Source organism: Eptatretus burgeri, chromosome 2, assembly GCF_056783735.1.
Source record: "Eptatretus burgeri isolate ZD-2024b chromosome 2, Ebu_testis_v1, whole genome shotgun sequence".
Lineage (NCBI taxonomy): Eukaryota > Metazoa > Chordata > Myxini > Myxiniformes > Myxinidae > Eptatretus > Eptatretus burgeri.
This window is the reverse complement of record NC_140962.1, coordinates 80,611,161-80,636,351: the sequence shown is the minus strand read 5'-3', so window position 1 is coordinate 80,636,351 and position 25,191 is coordinate 80,611,161. Positions and strand designations below refer to the sequence as shown.

Below are 25,191 nucleotides of genomic sequence, written 5' to 3'. Positions count from 1 at the left end.
TCTGTGCAAATTTGGAAATCTTACTCTTCACCCCATGATCCAAATGGTTGATGTAAATAATGACTGTTTATGGTCCGAGTACTGATCCCGAATTCTCCTGATCCCCCATTTATTTATTTTTCTTTCCCCCTTCCTTACTTTCTGGAGCCACTGCTAATTCGTTTGGGGGAACTTGTGACAAAACGGTTAAATGAATGTGAATTTGTTCGAGTACCACGATGGTCATGTATACATCGGCGGGCGCCATGTTGATGTTGCCGAGCATTCCGTTCCGTTGAGTTGTTGGAATTCTTTGAAACGAGCAAGCCGCTTGACGAGCGGTAACCGACCAGCTTGCTAACGGAACACGTCCTCTCCCTGATGTTGGGAACAAGTGTGAAATTAATGAAACATTTCGAGGAAATACCAATTTTTATTTCAACAACCTTTTATTTATTTTTTTTATACATGATGTGAAATATTTGGAATAAATCAGACCGACATCGTGTTATCATTACAATGCACGTTTAGACGTTTTAACTTCGTTTGTATTTCCGTGCAGTATATGGCGATCATGACGGTAAGGTTGGTGGCAGTGGTCTCTAAGTTGGATTAAGCTTGATAAGGTTAATTCGAATTGTGGGACCGCTGTATTTAGTGGAGAAGTTTGGGTTAAACACATAAGTGCGTCGAGGAATAAAAACACGATTTCATTTCCTGTGAGGAGTCGAGAATATTTCTGAGATATTTCATGTTCGCACCATGGCGGACGAGAGTCGAGGTGATTCCGGGCCAAAACCAACGACTAATGATGTTCGTGGGTCCTCGACTGAGGGGCACAGCGACCCCGTGAAATCCCAGCTGTTACAGCAGCAAACGCGTCGTCTTCTGGGGAAGAACGTGCGAGTCGGAGTCTTACTCACGGGGTTCGTCCTCGGAGTTTGTATCCTTACACGTGATTAGTTACTATTACACGTGATTAGTTACTATCTGGACTTCCGGCTTCACTTATGTCTAAGATCATTCTCCGAATGCACCGTGTCTTCTCCCCCCGCGAGTGGAGCGTTCCTCCGTTCCCGCGAGTGGAGCGTTCCTCCCTTCCCGCGAGTGGAGCGTGCCTCCCTTCCCGCGAGTGGAGCGTTCCTCCCTTCCCGCGAGTGGAGCGTTCCTCCCTTCCCGCGAGTGGAGCGTTCCTCCCTTCCCGCGAGTGCAACGTGCCTCCCTTCCCGCGAGTGCAACGTGCCTCCCTTCCCGCGAGTGGAGCGATCCTCCCTTCCCGCGAGTGGAGCGTTCCTCCCTTCCCGCGAGTGGAGCGTGCCTCCCTTCCCGCGAGTGGAGCGTTCCTCCCTTCCCGCGAGTGGAGCGTTCCTCCCTTCCCGCGAGTGGAGCGTGCCTCCCTTCCCGCGAGTGGAGCGTTCCTCCCTTCCCGCGAGTGGAGCGTTCCTCCCTTCCCGCGAGTGGAGCGTTCCTCCCTTCCCGCGAGTGGAGCGTTCCTCCCTTCCCGCGAGTGGAGCGTTCCTCCCTTCCCGCGAGTGGAGCGTGCCTCCCTTCCCGCGAGTGGAGCGTTCCTCCGTTCCCGCGAGTGGAGCGTTCCTCCCTTCCCGCGAGTGGAGCGTTCCTCCCTTCCCGCGAGTGGAGCGTTCCTCCCTTCCCGCGAGTGGAGCGTTCCTCCCTTCCCGCGAGTGGAGCGTTCCTCCCTTCCCGCGAGTGGAGCGTTCCTCCCTTCCCGCGAGTTCAGCGTGCCTGCTTTCCCCCTTATTTTTTTTTAAATTTTCCTCTATTTTATGTCTTTCTGTTTCACTTTTTTATTGACATGATATCCTTCACATCTCCCTCCCCCTAAATGTTGTCCATCATGAAAACAAAACGATTAATGCCAAGTTTCCTCCCACTCTTCCACCATCTTGTCTGCAGCCACACTGAGATGTACACCACCTTGAGTAGCCCCGTATTTTTTTTTGTATACCTTGTCGAGGCTCGTGTGAGAGCGAACACACAACACACAGCAAGGGGGCATGAGACAAGAGGGGTGGGAGTGGGAAGGACAAAACGGTGGGGAACAGAGACATTAGAGATCTGTGGAAGGGATAGGGATGGGGTGGGGAACACTGAGAATACAAGATGTACACGACAGGGACTTTCAGGAAGGAAAGCAGGGAATTTGAAGGAGGTGGGTTTGGGGTGGATTAACGGGGGTAGAAAAGATCGAGGATTTGGATGGGGGATGATAGGTGTTGGTGAACAGCTGTTTTGAAGACTTGCAGGGAAGAATGGGATTGAAGAGAGTGTGGGAGTTTATTCCAAAGGTGGGGAAACAGAGGAATGAAAGAGTGAAGGTGAGTAGTGATTCGTGATTTTGGTAGTTTTACCAGAAGGGGGTTGCTGGGGGACCTTGAGCGCCCTACGGAAATATGGGGGGGGGGGGACATATCGCAGACAGAGCATGGGGGAGGGGCGAGACTGTAGAGGAGGCTGGAGAAGACATAAAGACCACCGACCTGCCTGCGGTGAGAAAGTGAGAGGCCCAAAGACTCCGCCTCATCGTGAGAGATGCCAATGATCCGAAATGCCTTGGTATCCACAGCGTAAAGCCAAGAAAGGTGAGAGGCAGGAGCACCAGCTCAGAGGGGAGCGCAGTACTCCATCAGGCTGCGGACGAAAGCTTTGTATGTGGTTAGGAGCTCAGGGGGGCCGAGGAAGGACTTTGTACGGCGGATTCCCAGTCGGCGACTGGCTTGGAGGCCAGGTTGGAAATTTGGCTTTCCCAGTAATGATCATGGCAGATACTGAGACCCAGTAGCTTGAATGAAAGGACTTCTTACAGAGGATTGTTGAGAAAGTAGATTGGGGGCGGGGGGGGGGGTTCCAAATGGTCCTTTTAGGAAAGATGTAGTGAGGGTGTGAGATTTGTCAGGATTGAAAGACATGTTCCACGTGTTGGACCAGTTTGTGATTTTACCGAGATCTGCAATGAGCGAAGAAGCTGCTCCTTGCCGGTCTGAGGGATGACAGATGGTACGGCAGAGGGTGGAGTCATCAGCAAAGAGATAAAGAGGATTTTCTAGAGAGTCGGAGAGATTGACACAAACCAGAAAAAGAACAGGGCCAAGAACGCTACCTTGAGGAACTCCAGCCTGCACAGGAAGAGGGGATGAAAGAACTCCATTTAGGGCCACACGATGACTGTGACAGGAGAGGAAGTCTGTGAGCCGTGAGTGGAGATGGCTTTGGATACCATAGGAAGAGAGTGAGCAGGGCACGGTGCCAGACTGTCAAAAGCACGTGATATGTCCAGGGATACGGCTCTGATTTTATGTCTGGCATTGAGGACCTCCATCCATTGATGGGAGAGCAGAAGCAGCATATCCAGGGTGGAGTCACCTGGTCTGAAACCAAATTGATGATCGGAAATCAAGTCATTGGAGAAGAGGAAGGATTTCATGTCTGAAGCGATGATGGATTTCATAACCTTGCTGATGATTGGGAGAAGGCTGATTGGTCTGTAGTTACAGGGATCTGTTTTTGCACCTTTTTTATACAGGGCGGTAATGTTTGCTGATTTCCAAGCAGATGGCAGATGACCTTGAGCAAATGAGAGGATGAATGGAACAGAGAGAGGGTGAGCAAGAACAGAGGAGCAGGTTTTGAGGACACGTGAGCTGATGCCGTCTGGACCGGTTGCAGAATCTGAGTCGAGGTTTGACAGCAAGCTCTCCACCTTGTCAGGAGAAAAGGATACAGAGTCCAGGGACACTTGGGTGCGACTGGGTAAGGTGGGTACAGAAAGTGATGGGTTTTGGACACAAGACTTTTCGGACCTTTCTTCCTCCATTGTGAGAGTGGAGGAGAATCGACAATGCTGAACACAGGCACGTAGAAACACAGTCTAAGAATAGAGCAGTAGTCGAGTCAAGAATCTTCATCACAAATCGAGAATGCAAGTCGCGTTTCCTTTTTGTGGCCCAGTCAGTTTCAGTGCCAAGAAAATGTGATTAAATTGTTCGTAGATCTCCGGGCTGTGGTGTGCTTGGGTTTGATTAGCCGGTGTTCTTCTGGTGTAACTTTGTTTGAAAGCACTGCTTGCTAATGTAATGTAGGACTGGCAGGATGGCCTGCAGTACTTGAGCTGTCTGTCCTGGGTTTGAATCCCGACCCAGCTATAAACTGTCATCCTGGTGTTTCACAGGCAGGGTGATTCATCAATGTGCGTGCTGTCCCTCAGATGGGCATTAAACTGGTGCCCCATCTGCTGACATTAGTTGGTGGACGTTAAACATCCCATGGTGTCCTTCGCGAAGAGTAGGTGATCTATCGTCTGCACCATGATCAAATTCCATATTCCCTCCCTGACTTTCCCTGTGAGAGTAGTGACCAGTCCGAGATTGTAACCTAAGACCTGACGCCCCGTACAGAGCATGGCACATCAATAATTCCTTGATCACATTTGTTTCTTTACCATTGCTTCAGATGGCTATACAATATATTCTGTGTCTCAAGAACATTTCTTGGAAGACCTTGAGAATGCAGTGAACGAAGCAAAGGAAAACACGCCATCACCCTGAGTCGAACTGCGGAACCTCTTTCCTCGAGGGGCGGTGTGTGACATGGCCATGCTTATTGGCACAAACACTTCCTCATATGAAACCTTGGTTTGTCTTATTAGGTTCTTGAGGTGGTTTTTGTCACACACGTGTTTATGGGTCATTCCCGTGTTTCGTTGACCCAGATGTTTGCACTTTGTGCTCTGAGACTGAATTCCACACCGATCCATTGGATGACAACCTCAGACGCTGCTTCTACTCCTCTGCTTTGACATCCTTGTACAATCACACTGGATTAACTGCAACAAAATGATTCGTGAATGTCTCCGGAAGTTGGTGAAATCGACTTGGTATCGAAATCCTGGTCAAGCTGTTGATTATAACCATACGTAGTATGTGGCTCATTGGAGTCTTGTTGAAATTACTCGGCTGATATTCGTTACAATGCAAGCTCATTGTAATCTGATGGAAGTTTTGATGTAATTTAAAAATGATCTTTGCATGTACATGAGCCCATTTTAATAAAAGTGCAAAATTTTGAAACTCCTTATGATATCGTCATCGCTTAATTGGGCTAACGAAATCTTGACGTGCTTGCCATGTGATGCACTGATTGATGGAAAGTATAATTGGTACTGGGATGGAACATGTGTCTGGGGTTGTCCTCATTCGTGTCATTGCACTTGTGTGCATGATCATGTCCAAAATGGGGAGAGAAAGGAGGGATTTTTGTTTCTATTTTTAATACTTTCAAACTCATAAACGTCTTTTTTGGGGGGGGGTGGGGGGGACACATTTTATCCAACAGACTTTTTTGCTTTGAATAGCAGGTGCAAAGACGACAAATTGAACTTGCTCCTTTGTTTGTATTTCTCTATTTGAAGTATTGCGAGAAGTGTTTTTTTTTTTTTTTGTCGTTAGTCCGGGAGATTTTGAACAGCGCAGGTAAGGCAAACGTATCCTGAGGAAAAGACGATCGGAGGAGTGGTGGAGGATGATCTCGCAAGTAAGTGGCTGAAGACAGGGTTTTGCAATCACCCACGTGCGCGTCTGTGTCTGTCTGGGCCGTAACTTTTTTTTTTTTTTTAAATCATTTGAGCTTTTGTGATCAAATTTTTAACAAAGCTGAATTATGAGAATATGGAGAATACAAATTAATAATTTTGTTTTTAAATATTCATTATTTTTTTTCCTCAGCAACCACTTTTCCAATTGACAATTTTCAGGGTAGGAGCACCCTCCCCCCCCCCCCATGGAGAACATTTTAATGATTATGACGTCATTGGTCACATGATATGGCAGCCATCTTAGATTAAATGCTAAAAATTAAAACATCTCTCAAACGAAACCACTGATTGGAAATATGTGAAACTTGGCACACCTCATTCTACTCACAATGGGGGAATAAAGGATTGAGGATGACGTCATCGGTGAAGTGGTTTACCAGCCATATTTGTTTCACTCGAAATCCTTGTTTTCTCCATTGAGATTCAGTGTGTATTGTCCAGGCATAACTTTTTTTTACCGATTGAACTTTTGTCATGAACTCTTCAACAAGCCTTTATTATGAGATTGTTGAGAACACGAATTAATAAAATGTACAATGTTTTTTTATTTATTTTATAACTGTCCCTTTGGTCAAATTTGGTTCGAGTCCAAAGCTGACATGGACGGGCTTTGCATTTTGAGATGCTTTCTAATTGAACTTGTACTGATGAAATATCAATCAAGTTACACTGTCGAGTGATGATCCACCAACAGGTAAAACTACAAAGCAGGACCAACATCAACTCTTGTTACACCCGTACTCATTGTTGTATAATATTTTTTCACTGGCATCATCTACGACAATTGGTTCGTGGGTGCCAGCAGTGACAACTACTTTGGTTGTGTCTGTGTGTCTGTTTGTGACTCTCCAGAGCATAGTTCCGTGACGTATGATGTGATCTTGATGAAACTTGGACACAAGCTAGATATCATGGTCTAGTTGTGTCTTTTGTATGAGGGGTATCCCATGCCCCTTGTGGGCGGAGGAACACCCACTGGAACTTTTTATTTATTTTTAGATCCTTGTGGAGGATCTCTAAGTCTTACTCACGTTGTTGTTCTTCATTTTCTTCTTGTGGACTTTTTTGTTTCACAGCCTACAGTTTTCATCTAAACTTCCTGAAACTTGGCATGGATATGTAAAAATACCCTGCACAGACAGCAACTATCTCCGATTTTGGAAATTCCTCCGAGGAAAAAAAGTTATGATGTCAAAATATCTCCGCGAATGGAAATCGCCGAAAAAATTATCTCCGAAACTAGGCAAGCTTTTTGAATTCTGTTTGCGGGAATCGAACAGGGCATGAGCAGAGACTAATTACCGCACATATGATGCATCACGATGTCAAATCAATTTTTATGACGTCATTCCTATTTTTTGACATTTTTTGTTTCACAACCCAGAGTTTTCATCGGATCTTCGTGAAACTTGCCATGTATATACAGAAAGCCCAATCGCAGGCAGTAACCATCTCCGATTTTGGAAATTCTTCCTCGAAAAAAAGTTGACGTAATAATATCGCCGCTAATGGAAATAGCCTATACCGTTATCTCCGAAACTAGGCAAGCTGTTTGAATTATTGTTTGCGGGAATCAAGCCAGGCATTAGTACAGATAATTTATCGCAAACCTGATACATCACAATGACGTCATATTCGTTTTATGACGTCATCATGAAGAGGACGAGGATTTTAGCTCATTTGAGCTTGTTATTTTTTTTCTCGATTTTTTTTTTCCTTGCAATTTCATTTCCTAGAAGCTGTGCGTAATGTCCATAAGTACAACATATAAAAAAATCCGATTTTATTTGGTGAATTTTGACGGAAGAGATAGGTTTTTACTGTAGGGCTTCCTCAAAAGGTTCCACGACCTCAATTGTACCGATCGTGGCATTGTTCAATAACACCCGTGAACCATCTTCGCCTTTCGGCTTGTTTTTAATATAATCAGGATTATTGTGCATTCATTCGGTAAAACTATTGTAGTTGAATCTCGAAAATACGAATTGCAGCTTCTGCTGCTCATTACACCATCAGGACAACCCCAACCGATTGAAAATGCTTCATGCGGTTTATGAGCCCGAGTTTGTTTCGCTTTCTTGTGTATTTCAACTTATCTCAAAAATCCGTTATTTACATCTTTTCGAGCAATAAATAACGGCTTGTGCATCGTCATTAATTTACTCATTAATTCTGACGTCATTTAGAGTGGAAAAGGAACATGGAAGGATGAAGGTTTGTTGGTTGTTGCTCCAGAATGTGAGGGAAGGATGTGGGTTTGTTGGTTGTTGCAACACAATGTTTGGGAGGGAAGGATGTGGGTTTGTTGGTTGTTGCTTCACAATGTTTCGAAGGGAAGGATGTGGGTTTGTTGGTTGTTGCTTCACAATGTTTGGGAGGGAAGGATGTGGGTTTGTTGGTTGTTGCTCCAGAATGTGAGGGAAGGATGTGGGTTTGTTGGTTGTTGCAACACAATGTTTGGGAGGGAAGGATGTGCTCGAGAAAGAACCCCGAAGTGAAAGGGAAGAGATTAGTAATTTAATTGTTGTTGGTTGCAGGACATCGTGGGCATTTGTAATTCTGAACGTGCTGATCAGTGATCATCATGACCTGTGTCCCGGGACCGGTGCTCTCTCTGGCTTCGTGTGTCGCCGACGCTGCAGACGCAGACATCCCACGACTGTTGCTCCAATTGGAAGGTCGGTGGACGACGTCCGCTGTTCGAGTGTAACAATGGGCCGTTCAGCCCATCATGCCTGTGTGAACACCATACTAATTTACCTCCACAAGATCCAAGGAAGAAAATACAAGCCCCGTTAGAGCCCCGTTGACCACTGAATTAACATCAGGGGGTTGACTCAGCCTGTCATCCTTCCTTGGTCCGTGAAATGAGCACCAGTGTACTGGTAATAGGGGCACTGCATCAGCAGCATCGCCGCGCTCTGGACCAATGATGCAACCAGCAGTCCAAAAACGCAGCACATGATGGGAACATCCCTATACCCTCTATCTCCATAACGTCCAGGAACCTATCTAATTCTAATTTAAACTTATCTACTGTTTCTACTGCCACTACCTTTCCAGGGAGACCATTCCATGCATTAACTACGCGCTGAACCCTCTCGATGGCATCTATGTCCTTCTGGAACTGTGGTGACCAAAACTGATTACAATATTCTAGATGTGGCCCTCACTAAATTCCTGTGCAAAGTTAACACCATCTTTTGCTTTTTAATTGATCCCCTCCTTATACAGCCTCAAACCCTATTTGCTTTACCTTTAGCTGACTGGCATTGTGCTGCCTGCTTCCTCCCATATCTATTACCACCCCCAAATCCTTCTCCTGTGTGACACACTCCAAAATTACCCCTTACATCTTGTAATCTCTATTTTCATTGTTCTTTCCCATCCCCAACACCTTACACTTGCTCAGGTTAAATTATTTTGCCCAATCTCGACAAGTATCAATACTTTCCTGTATGATCACCACCCCCTCTGCTATCCACCTTACCTCCAAGCTTTGTGTCATCTGCAAATTTGGAAAGCTTACTCTTCACCCCCATTCTCCAAATCGTTGATGTAAATAATGAATAGTAATGGTCCAAGTACTGATCCCTGAGGTACCCCACTACTTACATCTTCCCACTCAGTCACCCTTTGCTTCCGACCACTAAGCCAGTTTGCAATCCAATTAGCCACCTGACCAGCCACTCCACAAGCCCTCACTTTCGCTAACAACCTCCGATGTGGTACCTTATCAAATGCCTTCTTAAAGTCTAAATATACTACGTCCACTGCCTTTCCCTGTTCATGGACCCAATCTATCCCTGGCAAGTTAAAATCCCCCATGATCAATACTCTTCCCTTACCACATGCCTTTTCGAATTCTTCATGTACTCCTCCTTCCTCCTCTCCCTTCCCACCCAAAGCCCTATAAAAGCATCCTCCCAGTATCTTACTGTTTTTACAATCTCTAATCTCCACCCATACAGAATCCTCAACATTTATTCCTTCCTTAAGGCCCTGTCACACCTTGACGTTTTAGCCGGCGTATGGCAACGTATCAAAATGTATGTAAAACGCTGGCGTACGCTGAACTATTGATGTTTTTAAAAAGTTTTTGGCGTATTCATAACGAGTTGGACGTATGCATAACGTATTAGTAACGTACACAGAACGTTTCGATAACTTATAGATAACTTGTACCAACGAATGCTTAGCGTGTTGTCGGCGTTCACAACGTATGCCCAACGATAGTCTAATGTATGCATAGCGCGCGGCAGCGTATCGCCGACTATCACGTGGCGTAGCCTATTAAAAGGCTGCCACTCGACGATTCAAATCATAACCGCACAATAAATCGAAGTGTCAACATCACCGTCATGCCCTGTCACACCTTGACGTTTTAGCCAGCGTATGCCGACGTATGAAAAATTTGTCTAAAACGCTGGCACACGTCGAATACGTTATGGGTAAGTTTTGTATACGTTAAGAGCACGCTGAAGCACGCTGGCATACGTCGTCATACGCCAAGCTCGTCGACAAATTTTAAGCATGCTCAAAAATTTTCGACGTATGCCAGCGTATGACTCGCTGGCCATAAGTTGTAGGCACATTATGCGATCATTGACACACGTCGACACACGTAACTTGTAAGTTACTCATAAGTCGAAACACGTCGAGGTAATTAATGTTTAGCGTACATAAAACTTATTTCTAACCTATGAGTAATGTGCTTTGAACCTATGTGTAACGTATCTCCAACGCATATTGACGTATGTAGACGTATTTGACGTCTTCCGGACGATCACAGAACTTACTGAACGTGTTTCTAACTTACAGCTACCATATAATGGTGTATTGGCAGCGTTTAGGGGAATTGGTATATAAAAATGGGATTCACAGGAGGAACCCGTCAGTGTTCCAGACTCCATGTTTTTTTTTTTGTTTGTTTTTTTCTTCTTCGGTATGATGGTCATGTTGACACTTCGATTTCTAGTGCGGTTATGATTTAAATCATTGAGCGGCAGCCTATTAATATTATATTATATTATAACCGCACTGGAAATCGAAGTGTCAACATCACTGTCATGCCGAAGAAGAAGAAAAAAAAAAAAAGAAAAAAAAACATGGAGTCTGGAACACTGACTGGTTCCTCCTGTGAATCCCATTTTTATATACCAATTCCCCTAAACGCTGCCAATACACCATTATACGGAGGCTGTAAGTTAGAAACATGTTCAGTAAGTTCTGTGGTCGTCCGGAAGACGTCAAATTCGTCTACATACGTTAATATGCGTTGGAGATACGTTACTCATAGGTTAGAAATAAGTTTCGGGTACGCTAAACATTACCTCGACGTGTTTCGACTTACGAGTAACTTACAAGTGACGTGTGTTGACGTGTGTCAACAATCGCGTAACGTGCCTACAACTTATGGCCAGCGTATGTGGAACGTGTGAGTCATACGCTGGCATACGGCGAAAAATTTTGAGCACGTTAAAATTTGTCGACGAGCTCGGCGTACTACGACGTATGCCAGCGTGCTTCAGCGTGCTCTTAACGTATACAAAACTTACCCATAACGTATTCGACGTGTGCCAGCGTTTTAGACAAATTTTTCATACGTCGGCATACGCTGGCTAAATCGTCAAGCTGTGACAGCCCCTTTAATGTCACCCCTTTCTCTTGATGCAATGCTGTCCTTCACCCAGATTGCTACTCCCCCTCCTATTCTCTCCTTCCTATTACACCGATACACCTTGTTGCCTTCTAATCCTGTCCTCCAGTTACTCCCCTCCTTAAACCATGTTTAAGGAGTTCAGTATTCCTGTCCCCTCGTTTTCCAGTGAGTTGTTTTGAATTATCAGCAGTAGGTATGTTTTTTTTTTTTTTTTTCTTCATGCACATAACCCAGGGTTTTTTTATCTTTGATTTATTGGAGCGATCGAGGCAGCGGTCAGTTGCCTATACACTGCCTAAATAAAAGCATGCGTTAGAATGACATGTTTTATGTTTCGAACAAGATCACCCGAGAGAGGGCGGGTACTCTGCTCATACAAGATAATTCATCATTTAATACCCAACCAGTGAAAATGATGCTTTTGCAGTAACAAGGCTATAAAAGAAAAATTAATCTGTTCAGAGAATTGGAACAGTCACAAATGTTCAATCAAGCCTAAACACAAACAGCTGGACGGCACACAAAAGGGGGAAACGAGAGTGATTTTTAGGCCTCAATTTTTCTTCTTGAGATTAAGAATTTCCCAGTTTGTTCTGGGTCTGGGTTTCTGCAAAGGTTCAAGTGCGAGGACATGACGGTGGCTTTGGGTCATGTGGTGCCATTCATGTGTGAAATGATGACATCTATCCTTGCTTTCTTTGTGGAAAGCTTAATTTCCTGGAGAAAAAGCTTGCACTACTGTTGCTAATGGTTTATTTTTTATGTTGAAGTCGATATTCATGCTATGTTGCAGAAATCCTGGCTGATGTGGGTGGAGGCCATCAGGTCACTGTTCTCAAGCGTTCTGTGTGGGCAATGCAGCTGCTGCACTACTGCTCTCTGTCCCTCCGCCATGAACATTCTCATCTGCACAGTAGCTGGATAAATTTAGCGCAACTGGCACGCATTATCAGGTTGCTCAATGGCTTTTGTTCCTAATGACTATTCTAATGAAGAGGATTATAAATTATTTCAAGGGCCATCTACAAATGATGTACACAAATTACCAGCCTTTTCACTCCTTCTACCGTCTATGGCTTCATCCTTTGTTCTCTTTAACCTCTTCCTTTGTTCTCCTCTACCCTCCCACACTTCGCTACCCATCCTACTCGATTCCATCCTCCTCCTTTGTCTTCCTTTTCTCATTTTGCCTCATAGCTTCTCTCTGTCAGGAAAAGACTGGTTTCTCATTAAGTTGGAGAGGGAGAGAGTAATTTGATGTCCTTAACTCGAGAATTTTTCTACTTCCTATGTTGTGTATATATATATATATATATATATATATATATATATATATATATATATATATATATATATATATATATATATATATATATATATATATATATATATATATATATATATATATATATATATATATATATATATTTATTTATTTTACACTTGCAACTTTGTTTTTTTTAACTCTCTTCTCTTTATCTTTCTGTTTATGTCTCTGTCCTGATTTTGGCACTGATTGCAACGTGAAGATTTCTTTTGAGTTTTGAAAGATCATAATGAACTTGAAATTATGAGCGAACCTGGACTTTAGTCTGGTTAGCTTATGCGATCGAGCAGTGTCTGTGGGTAAGTCAGTCAGTCAGTCAGTCCGTAAACACTTCAGTCATTATCGCTTGAACCAAACACACGATTTCAATGAAACTTGACCACAACTTTCAACACCCATGATGTACTAAAGTTCGATCACGGCATTTTAAAAGTATCGGGGTCTTAGGGGGGTCTGCAGGGGGTTTAAGTGACTGTTGCTCCTGATCCAGTTTTTTTTATGTTGGATAGCTCTGCTTTTAACTTTTTTTTTTTAATTTTGAAAAAAAAAAAGCTGTGTCCTTCTCAATTGATCTTTCATTGAAAATAATGTAGATAACCTTTGTGCCACATGTACATTGCCATCAGAATTTATTCCATTGATTACAAAAGGAGAAAATACATGTATTATTGTATTTCAATCTGGAAAAACTGTGCAGCCTTTCAGAATGTTATTGCAGAGGTGCTTTTTAAATGGATAAAACATCCAAATGGACCCAGCACAATATTTTAGTTTTTGTAATAGATGACAATTTCCCACAACTCCGATTGTTAGAGGGGCATTTAAATTAGAGTTATGTTTGTCTTGTGTTACCTGCATAGTCCGTGAGCATCAGATGCGGCTGTATGGACATTTGGCTCGTTTTCCTGCCGCCGATCCTGCTCACCAGATTCTCTCAGCGAGGGAATCTCATGAGTGGAGGAGGCCAATGGGCTGACCATGTGCCTCGTGGTTGCAGCAGGTTGATCAGCATCTCAAGGAGATGGGGATGGGCCAGGCATCTGCCTGGGGGATGGCCAGACGGAGGCCCCTGGAGTACCGGCGGAAAGTGGATGCAGTGACGCGCTGCTCCAGCGAATGCTCCCATACCTGACCTGACCTGACCTGATCTGCTTTAAGTATTCAGGCTGGCAGGGCTGGTCTGCGAACTCGTCCTTTGAGCTGTGTAACCTGGGTTCGAATTTCAGCCCAGCTATAAACTGTAGCCCTGTTGTTTAGGGGGCAACACAATGTATCAATGTATGTTCTATCCATCAGAAAAATGTAGAGCTGGAGGACTAGTCTGCTAACAATGGTTGTTGGTGGATATTAAAGATCCCAACACTTGTTTTGAAAAGAGGAGTCAAGTTATCGGCGGCACTTTGAACAAATTCCAAATTCCTGCCACCTTCACTCGAGTATTTTTCAATGGTGTCATATCTGTCCAGGATTTCGTTCTCGCCTACAATAGTTGCTCAATTTGTCAACAACATCCTGAAGCTCTGTCTCGAGTATGGGTCTCCGTTATTAATATTTTTTTATGTCGAAGTAAAAACATTTTATAAATTATTGGTCACTGTGTCTTCGACCTAAGTGGATAAACAAGATATCACATCAGTTACATATTGGCCTTGGCTTCTAATATAATAGCGAAGACTGAAATGGTGGTGGTGGTGTTGTCGTCTCGTCATGTCACAGACCCTCACCCACCAGACTATCTGTGAACATGCATTTTGTTTTGTGCAGCTCGTGCTGTGTAGGCTTGGAGCCAGACACAGACGTTGAAGAATTTTATATCGAGTTCCTCCCTACAGCTCTGGACAACATGCTTCTGCTTGCACAAAGATTACACGCACAAAGGGTTCCTTCTGACAAGGTGGGTGAATATCTAGTTACTATGTAGTTATATACCTAATTCTCGTTTTGTGGTTTATCCTATTTTGTTTCCACAGTATCAATGTTTCTTTTTCATTGTCATCAAAACGACAGGTGTTTCATTGCTGTTTTATGACACATTAAATGGAAAATTATTTTGAGGTAAAGTTTCCTGATGTTCACAGTCGTTATTGTCAGGTGCCAACATGTTAAGGGCACATTTCACAAGCATCATGCCTCTCCTACCCAGTTATGAAGTCGTTACCCCATGTGTGAAGTGAAAAGCGGGATTAAGCAAGTGGTTCGTTTTGTCTGTCTGTCTATACGCGCCAGTCGATGACGGAGGAATGACTTGATTTCAATTGAATGTTATATTTTGAACATGAATCGGAACATGAACCTGAAGTTTAACAGTACTTTGGCTGTGAAATTGACAAAATGTATGGAATCTCGTCCAGATCGTACATGCGCAGAGGAGTAAGATAATATTCTTACTCTGCCTGTCTGGCAGAAAAAGAAAATTGAAAGTAATTCAAAGCAAGAAACTTGCTGTTTTTAGCAATATTATAAAGGACACAAGCAACAAGCATGAATAACTAATATAATGTGTTAAATAGGGTGGTGTAAAAGACGGTGTATCAACAGCGGTACACTTCCGGAACAAGTTTTTGTTTCTCTACAGACTTTAAAACCTTTCTTTCATTTCAATCGAATTATATACTTGGACACTGTATATCACAAATCGCCTTGGTGGCATTTTCAAAAGCCTTCCGGTCAGCAATACTTGGCCAAAATTTTTACGCCATTATTCTCCTCCTTTGTTACGCCATCTTCAAAGGTTATCTACATTATTTACGCCATTATCTACATTATTGTATTCTTCTTCTTCTTCTTCCTCTTCTTCTTCTTCTTCTTCCTCTTCTTCTTCCTCTTCTTCTTCCTCTTCTTCTTCCTCTTCTTCTTCCTCTTCTTCTTCCTCTTCTTCTTCCTCTTCTTCTTCCTCTTCCTCTTCCTCTTCTTCTTCTTCCTCTTCTTCTTCCTCTTCTTCTTCTTCCTCTTCTTCTTCTTCCTCTTCTTCTTCTTCCTCTTCTTCTTCCTCTTCTTCTTCCTCTTCTTCTTCCTCTTCTTCTTCCTCTTCTTCTTCTTCCTCTTCTTCTTCCTCTTCTTCTTCCTCTTCTTCTTCCTCTTCTTCTTCCTCTTCTTCTTCCTCTTCTTCTTCCTCTTCTTCTTCCTCTTCTTCTTCCTCTTCTTCTTCCTCTTCTTCCAAAACCTTAACCTCGAGGACTCGCCTCTTGTATATACAAGATCCGGATCTCCTTAAATACTAAACACCTGTACACATCCTCGCATTGACGGTGCCTTTTGAGAGCGTCTATCATGAACTTTTAAATATATTCGGACATTCGCTTTAAAGTTTCGAAAAGTTCACGTTACTATTTAAAGATTATTCCATTTATTGTATTGTAATTTCGTAAATACATTATGACGGGTCTCGCTATTGGCTTACTCAAGACACGTGCCGAAATATCGGAAGTTTTTTTTTTTTTTTTTTTTAAGCCGACAAAACCTTTTGGACGCTGCTCTTGGACACATTTGTCCTTGTTTTTTTTGCAAGACTTCATGCAGTAAGGTGTTCTATGAACTCTTGAGTTGAACCTGTGGTGAATTTGGCAAATGCCCACTTTACGAGCAGGGCTGTCTCTCTGGATAATAACTTTAAACACTACTTTATGACATGTATGATGCAGTGTTCTCACGAGCACAAAACAGCAGGTATTTAAGGGTGTATTCACCTGGTTTATAAAATGAGCACTCTAAGCTCTTGATGACCACCAGGTACTCTTAATTTTTCTTGTCTTCGAAGTTGAGGCTCGTGGAAGAGCTAGTTCACTGAATGGATCAGGAAGTAAAAGACAAAATCATGCATCGGTTGGACAATATGGATACAGAAAGAAACTCCAATGAGGGAAAATTGTAAGGCGGGTGGATTTGGGTGGTGCTAACAAGGGTAGAAAATATGGTTTTGTATTGGTAACGATCTGAAATGGTGGTGAACAGCTGTTGTGAAGACTTGGAGGGAAGAATGAGATAAAGGATGTGAAAGTTGATTCCACAGGTGGGGGGAAAAAAGGAACAAATGAATGGAGGTGAGCAATGATCCTAAATTCAAGTAGTTTTACCAGAAGGGGGTTGATGGTGGACCGTGTGAGCTCTGCAGAAATCTGGAGGGGGGAAGGGGTGGGGGGACAAAGCACGGAAAGAGCAGAGGGTGCAAGACCAGAAAGGAGGCAGTAGAAGACAGAGACCACCGACCTGTCTGCGATGGAGAACTGATCGACCTATGGACTCGGCTTCAGCATGGGAGGTTCCAATGATCTTGAAGGCCTTGGTTTCCATGGCATCAAGCTGAACAAAATGTGAGGCAGGGAAGCCAGCCTATAGGTGAGAGCAGTATGCCACAAGCTGTGGACGAAGGCCTTGCAGGTGAATAGGAGTTCAGGTGTGCCAAGGAAGGACTTTGTATGATGGAGGCGGCCCCGTCGGCAGCTGGCTTTGTCGGCCATCTTTGAAATGTGGTTTGCCTAATAAATATCATGGCTGGTAGTGAGACCAACAGGAGTATGAATGACTGAACTTCCTCAAGAGGATTGTTAAGAAAGTATTTGGGGGGAGGTGGGGGTTGCTAGATGGTCCTTTCGGAGAGAAATAGTTAGAGTGTGAGATTTGTCAGGTTTGAAAAACATATTCCAAGTGTATGACCAGACTGTGATTTTTTTTGTTTTCAAGGCTTACCTGAAGAGAGGGAAGAGGCTGCAGCCTGCCTGTCTGAAGGATGAGTGTGGAATGACAAGAAAAATAGATAAAAGGATTTTCCTGAAAATCAGGAATGGGACTGAGCCCAGAACACTGCCTTAGGGCACTCCAGCCATGACAAGGAGAGGATGTGAAAGGATTCCGTTTAGTGCCACATGTTGGCAACGAGAGTTGAGGAAATCGGTAACAATGTGTGGAGATGACCTTGGATGCCATAGGCAAAGAGTTTGGAGAGTAAGGCAGGACGCCAGACTCTGTCAAAAGCACGAGCTATGTCCAGAGAGATGGCCGTGATCTTATGCCTGACATTGAGAGTCTCTATCCATCATTGGGTGAGGAGAAGCAGCATTTCCAAGGTGGAGTGACCTGGAGTGAAACCAAATTGGTGATCTGAGATGAGGTTGTCAGAGAAAAGGAAGGATTTCATATCAACTGTGATGATTGATTCCATGACCTTGCTGATGATTGGAAGGAAGCTGATCGGTCTGAAGATATATCAGCTCATTGTTTGCTCCTTTCAACCCTTTTCAGCATTTCCTCTGGTCATTTTTAAAGTGTAGTCAAAATATTCACCAAAACGAGAAAATACAGTCAATTATTGGAGCCAAATCTGCTATCTCTCCTTAATTTATCAATTACCGGCAAGCGTTTGATCTTTACGCGAAACGGATCTGGAGTTGAGCCGTTTCTCAATTATTAATTAATATAATTACTGATTTCTATCCAAGCCAGTAATTCATAATTATTGAAAAGCTAATCTGCTACTATTTGATAATACCTACATTGGTTAATTTATCAGGACTTTTGTCTTCTTCTTCTTCTTCTTCTTCTTCTTCTTCTTCTTCTTCTTCTTGTTCTTCTTCTTCTTCTTCTTCTTCTTTTTCTTCTTCTTCTTCTTCTTCTTCTTCTTCTTCTTCTTCTTCTTCTTCTTCTTCTTCTTCTTCTTCTTCTTCTTCTTCTTCTTCTTCTTCTTCTTCTTCTTCTTCTTCTTCTTCTTCTTCTTCTTCTTCTTCTTCTTCTTCTTCTTCTTCTTCTTCTTCTTCTTCTTCTTCTTCTTCTTCTTCTTCTTCTTCTTCTTCTTCTTCTTCTTCTTCTTCTTCTTCTTCTTCTTCTTCTTCTTCTTCTTCTTCTTCTTCTTCTTCTTCTTCTTCTTCTTCTTCTTCTTCTTCTTCTTCTTCTTCTTCTTCTTCTTCTTCTTCTTCTTCTTCTTCTTCTTCTTCTTCTTCTTCTTCTTCTTCTTCTTCTTCTTCTTCTTCTTCTTCTTCTTCTTCTTCTTCTTCTTCTTCTTCTTCTTCTTCTTCTTCTTCTTCTTCTTCTTCTTCTTCTTCTTCTTCTTCTTCTTCTTCTTCTTCTTCTTCTTCTTCTTCTTCTTCTTCTTCTTCTTCTTCTTCTTCTTCTTCTTCTTCTTCTTCTTCTTCTTCTTCTTCTTCTTCTTCTTCTTCTTCTTCTTCTTCTTCTTCTTCTTCTTCTTCTTCTTCTTCTTCTTCTTCTTCTTCTTCTTCTTCTTCTTCTTCTTCTTCTTCTTCTTCTTCTTCTTCTTCTTCTTCTTCTTCTTCTTCTTCTTCTTCTTCTTCTTCTTCTTCTTCTTCTTCTTCTTCTTCTTCTTCTTCTTCTTCTTCTTCTTCTTCTTCTTCTTCTTCTTCTTCTTCTTCTTCTTCTTCTTCTTCTTCTTCTTCTTCTTCTTCTTCTTCTTCTTCTTCTTCTTCTTCTTCTTCTTCTTCTTCTTCTTCTTCTTCTTCTTCTTCTTCTTCTTCTTCTTCTTCTTCTTCTTCTTCTTCTTCTTCTTCTTCTTCTTCTTCTTCTTCTTCTTCTTCTTCTTCTTCTTCTTCTTCTTCTTCTTCTTCTTCTTCTTCTTCTTCTTCTTCTTCTTCTTCTTCTTCTTCTTCTTCTTCTTCTTCTTCTTCTTCTTCTTCTTCTTCTTCTTCTTCTTCTTCTTCTTCTTCTTCTTCTTCTTCTTCTTCTTCTTCTTCTTCTTCTTCTTCTTCTTCTTCTTCTTCTTCTTCTTCTTCTTCTTCTTCTTCTTCTTCTTCTTCTTCTTCTTCTTCTTCTTCTTCTTCTTCTTCTTCTTCTTCTTCTTCTTCTTCTTCTTCTTCTTCTTCTTCTTCTTCTTCTTCTTCTTCTTCTTCTTCTTCTTCTTCTTCTTCTTCTTCTTCTTCTTCTTCTTCTTCTTCTTCTTCTTCTTCTTCTTCTTCTTCTTCTTCTTCTTCTTCTTCTTCTTCTTCTTCTTCTTCTTCTTCTTCTTCTTCTTCTTCTTCTTCTTCTTCTTCTTCTTCTTCTTCTTCTTCTTCTTCTTCTTCTTCTTCTTCTTCTTCTTCTTCTTCTTCTTCTTCTTCTTCTTCTTCTTCTTCTTCTTCTTCTTCTTCTTCTTCTTCTTCTTCTTCTTCTTCTTCTTCTTCTTCTTCTTCTTCTTCTTCTTCTTCTTCTTCTTCTTCTTCTTCTTCTTCTTCTTCTTCTTCTTCTTCTTCTTCTTCTTCTTCTTCTTCTTCTTCTTCTTCTTCTTCTTCTTCTTCTTCTTCTTCTTCTTCTTCTTCTTCTTCTTCTTCTTCTTCTTCTTCTTCTTCTTCTTCTTCTTCTTCTTCTTCTTCTTCTTCTTCTTCTTCTTCTTCTTCTTCTTCTTCTTCTTCTTCTTCTTCTTCTTCTTCTTCTTCTTCTTCTTCTTCTTCTTCTTCTTCTTCTTCTTCTTCTTCTTCTTCTTCTTCTTCTTCTTCTTCTTCTTCTTCTTCTTCTTCTTCTTCTTCTTCTTCTTCTTCTTCTTCTTCTTCTTCTTCTTCTTCTTCTTCTTCTTCTTCTTCTTCTTCTTCTTCTTCTTCTTCTTCTTCTTCTTCTTCTTCTTCTTCTTCTTCTTCTTCTTCTTCTTCTTCTTCTTCTTCTTCTTCTTCTTCTTCTTCTTCTTCTTCTTCTTCTTCTTCTTCTTCTTCTTCTTCTTCTTCTTCTTCTTCTTCTTCTTCTTCTTCTTCTTCTTCTTCTTCTTCTTCTTCTTCTTCTTCTTCTTCTTCTTCTTCTTCTTCTTCTTCTTCTTCTTCTTCTTCTTCTTCTTCTTCTTCTTCTTCTTCTTCTTCTTCTTCTTCTTCTTCTTCTTCTTCTTCTTCTTCTTCTTCTTCTTCTTCTTCTTCTTCTTCTTCTTCTTCTTCTTCTTCTTCTTCTTCTTCTTCTTCTTCTTCTTCTTCTTCTTCTTCTTCTTCTTCTTCTTCTTCTTCTTCTTCTTCTTCTTCTTCTTCTTCTTCTTCTTCTTCTTCTTCTTCTTCTTCTTCTTCTTCTTCTTCTTCTTGTCAGCACAATGTGATGAATCAATTTCTGGGTTTTTTTTTTGCAGAAGTTGCTTAGACTAGCACATATTGAGCCAAAGATAAGTATCGGTCAGTAACAATTTCTGCCAGGTCAGTATCGGTCAGTAATTCGTTGGACGATCTCTTGCCCTGTCCTTTGAGGTTCTCAGTCCTATCTGGACGCTCAATTTGACTGGCATTTTTCCATTTTTATGATGTCATTAATATAGTTTTTCTCTCTTTATATTGTATGTGGCTCGAAGTTGCACTTTTAGACAGGAGCGCATTAGAACAATAACAACAATCTCGGAATGGCACCGGAAGCACCTTCCACTGGAATGCTGTGATTGAACTTCCTTCTATTTATATCGATGAGCACACTTTATTTACAAGTGCATTCATTTCGTAATTAGATACAAATTAACTCTTTACGGAGCCAAAAAAAAAGCTCGTACCTGACTACGTCAGCACAGGACTGACTGATTTTGATCACACGCATTCGTGTACTCTTCCTTGGCCTACCTTGTCATCTGACATGTGAACGACACAGTGATGAAATACTTGAAAGAGTACAAGTTTTTGAATTTTGATGAGATTTGTTATAATTATGGACAAATTTATCGCTAAGTTTGACAGAAATTCCTGCTTGTTATGATTTTTACTGTTTCACCAAAAATATTCTTAATTTGAAATGAAAAATCACCAATAGTTTTGTTTGATATATTTTTCTGGGAACAGCGAACGCGAGTGGAAGTCCTGACTTGTTAAAACCGACGAGTCTAACATGTGCCACAGCCCAGAAAAGTGAAAGCAGGAAGTACATATTGATCTCTGCCTTAACCGCAACTCCCCAAATTTTCACCAATTTAAGCAACCTGCCAGAGCAAGCTCGTGTGATTTTATAAAAAAAAATTTAAGCAAACTCCTGTGATTTATAAAGACTAACGGTAAGTACTCTTGAATTTGATTACATCCCACAGTTACGATGGAAAGGTAAAGTGAGAGTGACTACTGAATAGTAGGACGCCTGTAATTGAGAAGCGATCACAATACACCTCTCGACAGATCCCTTCCTGCGGCAAATAACTTTGTTCGCTCACTTACAATCAACTTTTCAGCGTGTTTTTTTTATTTAATGAATGTTGTTATTTTTTCCAAAAACCTTGTTTTTTTTTTTTCCATATTTCTATTTAGGGACACGTGTGCTTATGTCGTTGTGGTTGTGTGATCAGAATGATGACAAAGAGGGCATCCTGAGAAGTTTGATGATTGTCCTGGACTCCATGAACCATCTAGTTGGGAGTTTTGCACAACTTGCCATTCAAGGTGCTGCACTTGGGAAATTGTACATATCTCTTCCTTTAGATTTTTTATCATTTCAGGAATTCCTGTGGGTTGTGAAGTTCCTTGTATTTCATGTAATACATGCAGTAAAGTCTCATTATCATGAACAATATGTTGTGTGGATTGGCTGTTGTATCAGAAATGTAATACCAGGAGTACTCCCTTCCTATGTTGAAGACACCGTCAGCTGGACTGACCTCTTTCACTTGAATTATATCTTATAAACGTAAAACACATGAAAATGACACTACTCTCCAGGTTTATTTCACATAGCATTGTCTTTCACGTCACAGCCTTTCATAAAGGGAATGATGATGTTCCTTTGGTTTGCTGTTACAATCACAAACCCCTGTTGCACATTTCGTCGGCTGCATGTGCTCATCCATAATTATTCTCACCTTATTGCGTTTTTACCTGAGATAAAAGCTTGTATTATAAATGATTTGGGCTAAATTGGAGATGAAAACACAAACATATTTTCCAAACCATGTTGTTTGGCAGTTGTGAAATCGAATCACCTACTTGAGCTCCTGATGTCGAGTGATGCTGAGACGTTCTGTGCCACAATTGCTGTCTATCGTAACGCTCTAAATCACAGGTGAGTTGCTGGCTCCTTTGTCAGTCTGTTAGCTGACATTATGACTGCACTTCCATCCTGACCTGCTTACCACACGATCCCCCGGACCAACTAAAAATCTTTGTACTCAACCCCTCCCTCCCAGCTCCCTCTTACCCCACCCATCCTGTCCCATCATCTCACCCTGCCTCTTAAATGCTTGGGCAAGGCACTCGGCACATTGTATGTACCTCCTCGTTTGTGCAATTGTTAAGAATACCAGAGAGGAAGGGGTTCCCACTCCTTCCCATGCATGCTTCAATATACTGTCAAATTTTGTGTGGTTTGTAATCGCCAACGGGAGTTTGTAATCGTGAGCTAAGTAAAACTCGACAAAGGGTTAATGCCCAAAACCTCAGCTTCTCTTGCTTCCCGCAGCAGGGAGCATACCTCAATCGACATCCTGTTGATTTGATCCAAAGTAAAACTGGAACGGGGGTAATGTTATCACAGATGGGGTAATATAATCACATGATATCTGTGGTATTATCATAGATGATATTCAATTGGTGTTCATGTTACCACCAACTTGCAGGTACCTGTTGGTCAAGTACATATTCAAACTTTACATTGTGACCAGTTTTCTAAAGGATGTGGAAAAACTTATGTTTGTTTTCCAAGTGCAACCAATTAAAGGACAAGTAAACCTATGATTTGTCACCTCATGGCTGGTTTTGCAGGACGGTGCTGACAGAGGTGGGAAAGGATTTTGTGAAACGAATCATGGAAGAGCTCGTCTCTCAGCTATTATCCTCATCACTAACGCAGCCCAGGGAAATAGAGCTTCAGATATGTGCGCTGCTGCTGGCCATTACCAAGCTTCACCCTCCATCAGCATCATATCTAACAAAACACAATGAAGGTGTATATTCCAAACCGTAGGACAAGGCCATCATGACTATCACTCTTCTGCCTCATGAAGTGGACCTTTATAATTAGAAGTTGGTCTACTTTGTACAGGGGCTAATGTTGATCATGAAGGAGCAGTTTTGGAAAATGTCAACATGAATTTTATAATTGCACCAGCAAAGTGCATGGTCCTTTGACCTTAGAATATTTGTTGTTGTATTCTGAACTATTTTTCACTGTAATCGTCACAAAATGCTGCACAGATGAAACAACAATGTGCACTTCATTGGTCCACAAAATTGTATTTGTAAGTCATAGATTCACCTAATAAGATTGCAAAAATAAAAAAAAACACTATCACAGAACAAAATGAAGCACAGATTTGGACACAGTGCTGCTGCTTATGTCTATACTTGTACACGATGTGCTTAAAATAGTACACACGATGACAGGTATACAAACTGCAATATAAAGTGAATAACCTTGCATTTGTTGTTAACAAAGACTAAAATAATGAAATAAGTAATGTGAATAAATTAAACATAATGGAGGAATATTAGGCCCTTTGTGTTAATTGAGATAAAGTTTGAGGGGATGTTGAAAAGTAATACCTCCTGTTCTTTTTCTCCAAAGCAGGTAAATATATTCGAATGAAACAAAGCGTCGTCGACACTTTAGTTCCTCCCCTCCATTGGGTGCGAAGTTTTGTGATTTTGACACTTGATGTCTCAGTGCTACATTTGTCAAGATAGCAGAGGGCAGTGCGACATTGTCGATGCTGTGAAGCATGAAGGATGAGACTGGAGATGAGAGTTGGGTGTACTTTTACGATCCTGAAAGTCAGACATGGTCAATGAAGTACCACCACAAAGGACCGACACAGATGACTTGGTTCCGTCAGATTTTCCCCAAACTTGAGGAGCACTTTTGTGGAGAACATGTTTCTCCTGACTGTTATGTCAAGGCTGCTGTAAAGCGCCGGTAAGGTTGGCTGAACGCACAGTTCTATCATGAGGAGGAGGAGGAGATTGGGACCATACTCTGCAGAGCGTTGATGCTGCTTAAGCAGTCTCCTTGGCTATTGGGCACAATCCTGGACGGGTCGCCACTCCGACACAGTATACCAGCATGCTGGCACTCATTTTGCCAACCTCGGATGGATGGCAGGCTGAGATAACCCCACCTGGTATTAATTCAACAGCTCAGCAGGAATTGAACTCAGGACCCTAGGATCCAAAGCCTACCACCCTAACCATTAAGCCAACACCAGGCATATCATGATGGCGTCACAAAAACTACTTGAAAGTTTGTAGGAATGTGTGCACCGCAGTGGTGATTATGTGAATAAATAAATATGCACCAGGGTAGAAAAACCATTGATGTTGGTGTCTGTCTTTGTTTCATTCACATATTTGTACCTGTTTTCGAGAAAAAGGATAGGAGGCATGACCTTTCAGTACGTCCTCACATATATTTATCGTTCCCAGTTACAAGGAAGATGTAGTCACAAAGCTGACCAGGCACACTCTGACAGGCACAGATCAACTGATTAAGCACAGCAGGTTACAATTCCAATGTGGCATTTGCATAGTACACAGCAGATGTTGCAGAAACTCGGTGATAGTTTAGCTTTGAAATGTTACTAACTTTGGTAAGGACACTGGCATCCTCATGTTCACGAAAGGGCCTTGTCTCAAACGTTTTCACAGCAACGCTCTCCCCAGTTTTCCCGACATCATGGCTGCCAAACCCTCTCGCGCACAAAACCAATTTGTCCTCGCAGAACAACCGTATGCTTGGCTCGATCAACCAGTCAGCATTCAGTATCCAATC

General features: G+C 42.0%; 1 protein-coding gene across 4 annotated transcripts in view; it reads left to right on the top strand.

Moving 5' to 3' along the window:
* Positions 1 to 25,191, top strand: part of IQCB1 (IQ motif containing B1) — a 122,669-nt gene that overhangs the window by 87,855 nt on the left and 9,623 nt on the right. For 3 of the 4 annotated variants that reach the window (XM_085870017.1, XM_085870016.1, XM_085870014.1), the window contains exons 1-7: positions 7,688 to 7,801; positions 8,125 to 8,265; positions 12,043 to 12,202; positions 14,341 to 14,470; positions 21,782 to 21,875; positions 22,395 to 22,491; positions 23,190 to 23,371. In XM_085870017.1, the coding sequence (XP_085726143.1) occupies positions 8,172 to 8,265; positions 12,043 to 12,202; positions 14,341 to 14,470; positions 21,782 to 21,875; positions 22,395 to 22,491; positions 23,190 to 23,371 (757 nt within the window). In that variant the 5' untranslated portion in view covers positions 7,688 to 7,801; positions 8,125 to 8,171. Of the gene's footprint in view, positions 1 to 7,687; positions 7,802 to 8,124; positions 8,266 to 12,042; positions 12,203 to 14,340; positions 14,471 to 21,781; positions 21,876 to 22,394; positions 22,492 to 23,189; positions 23,372 to 25,191 lie in introns of those variants that run through there. The other variant, XM_085870015.1, reaches the window with a different exon arrangement.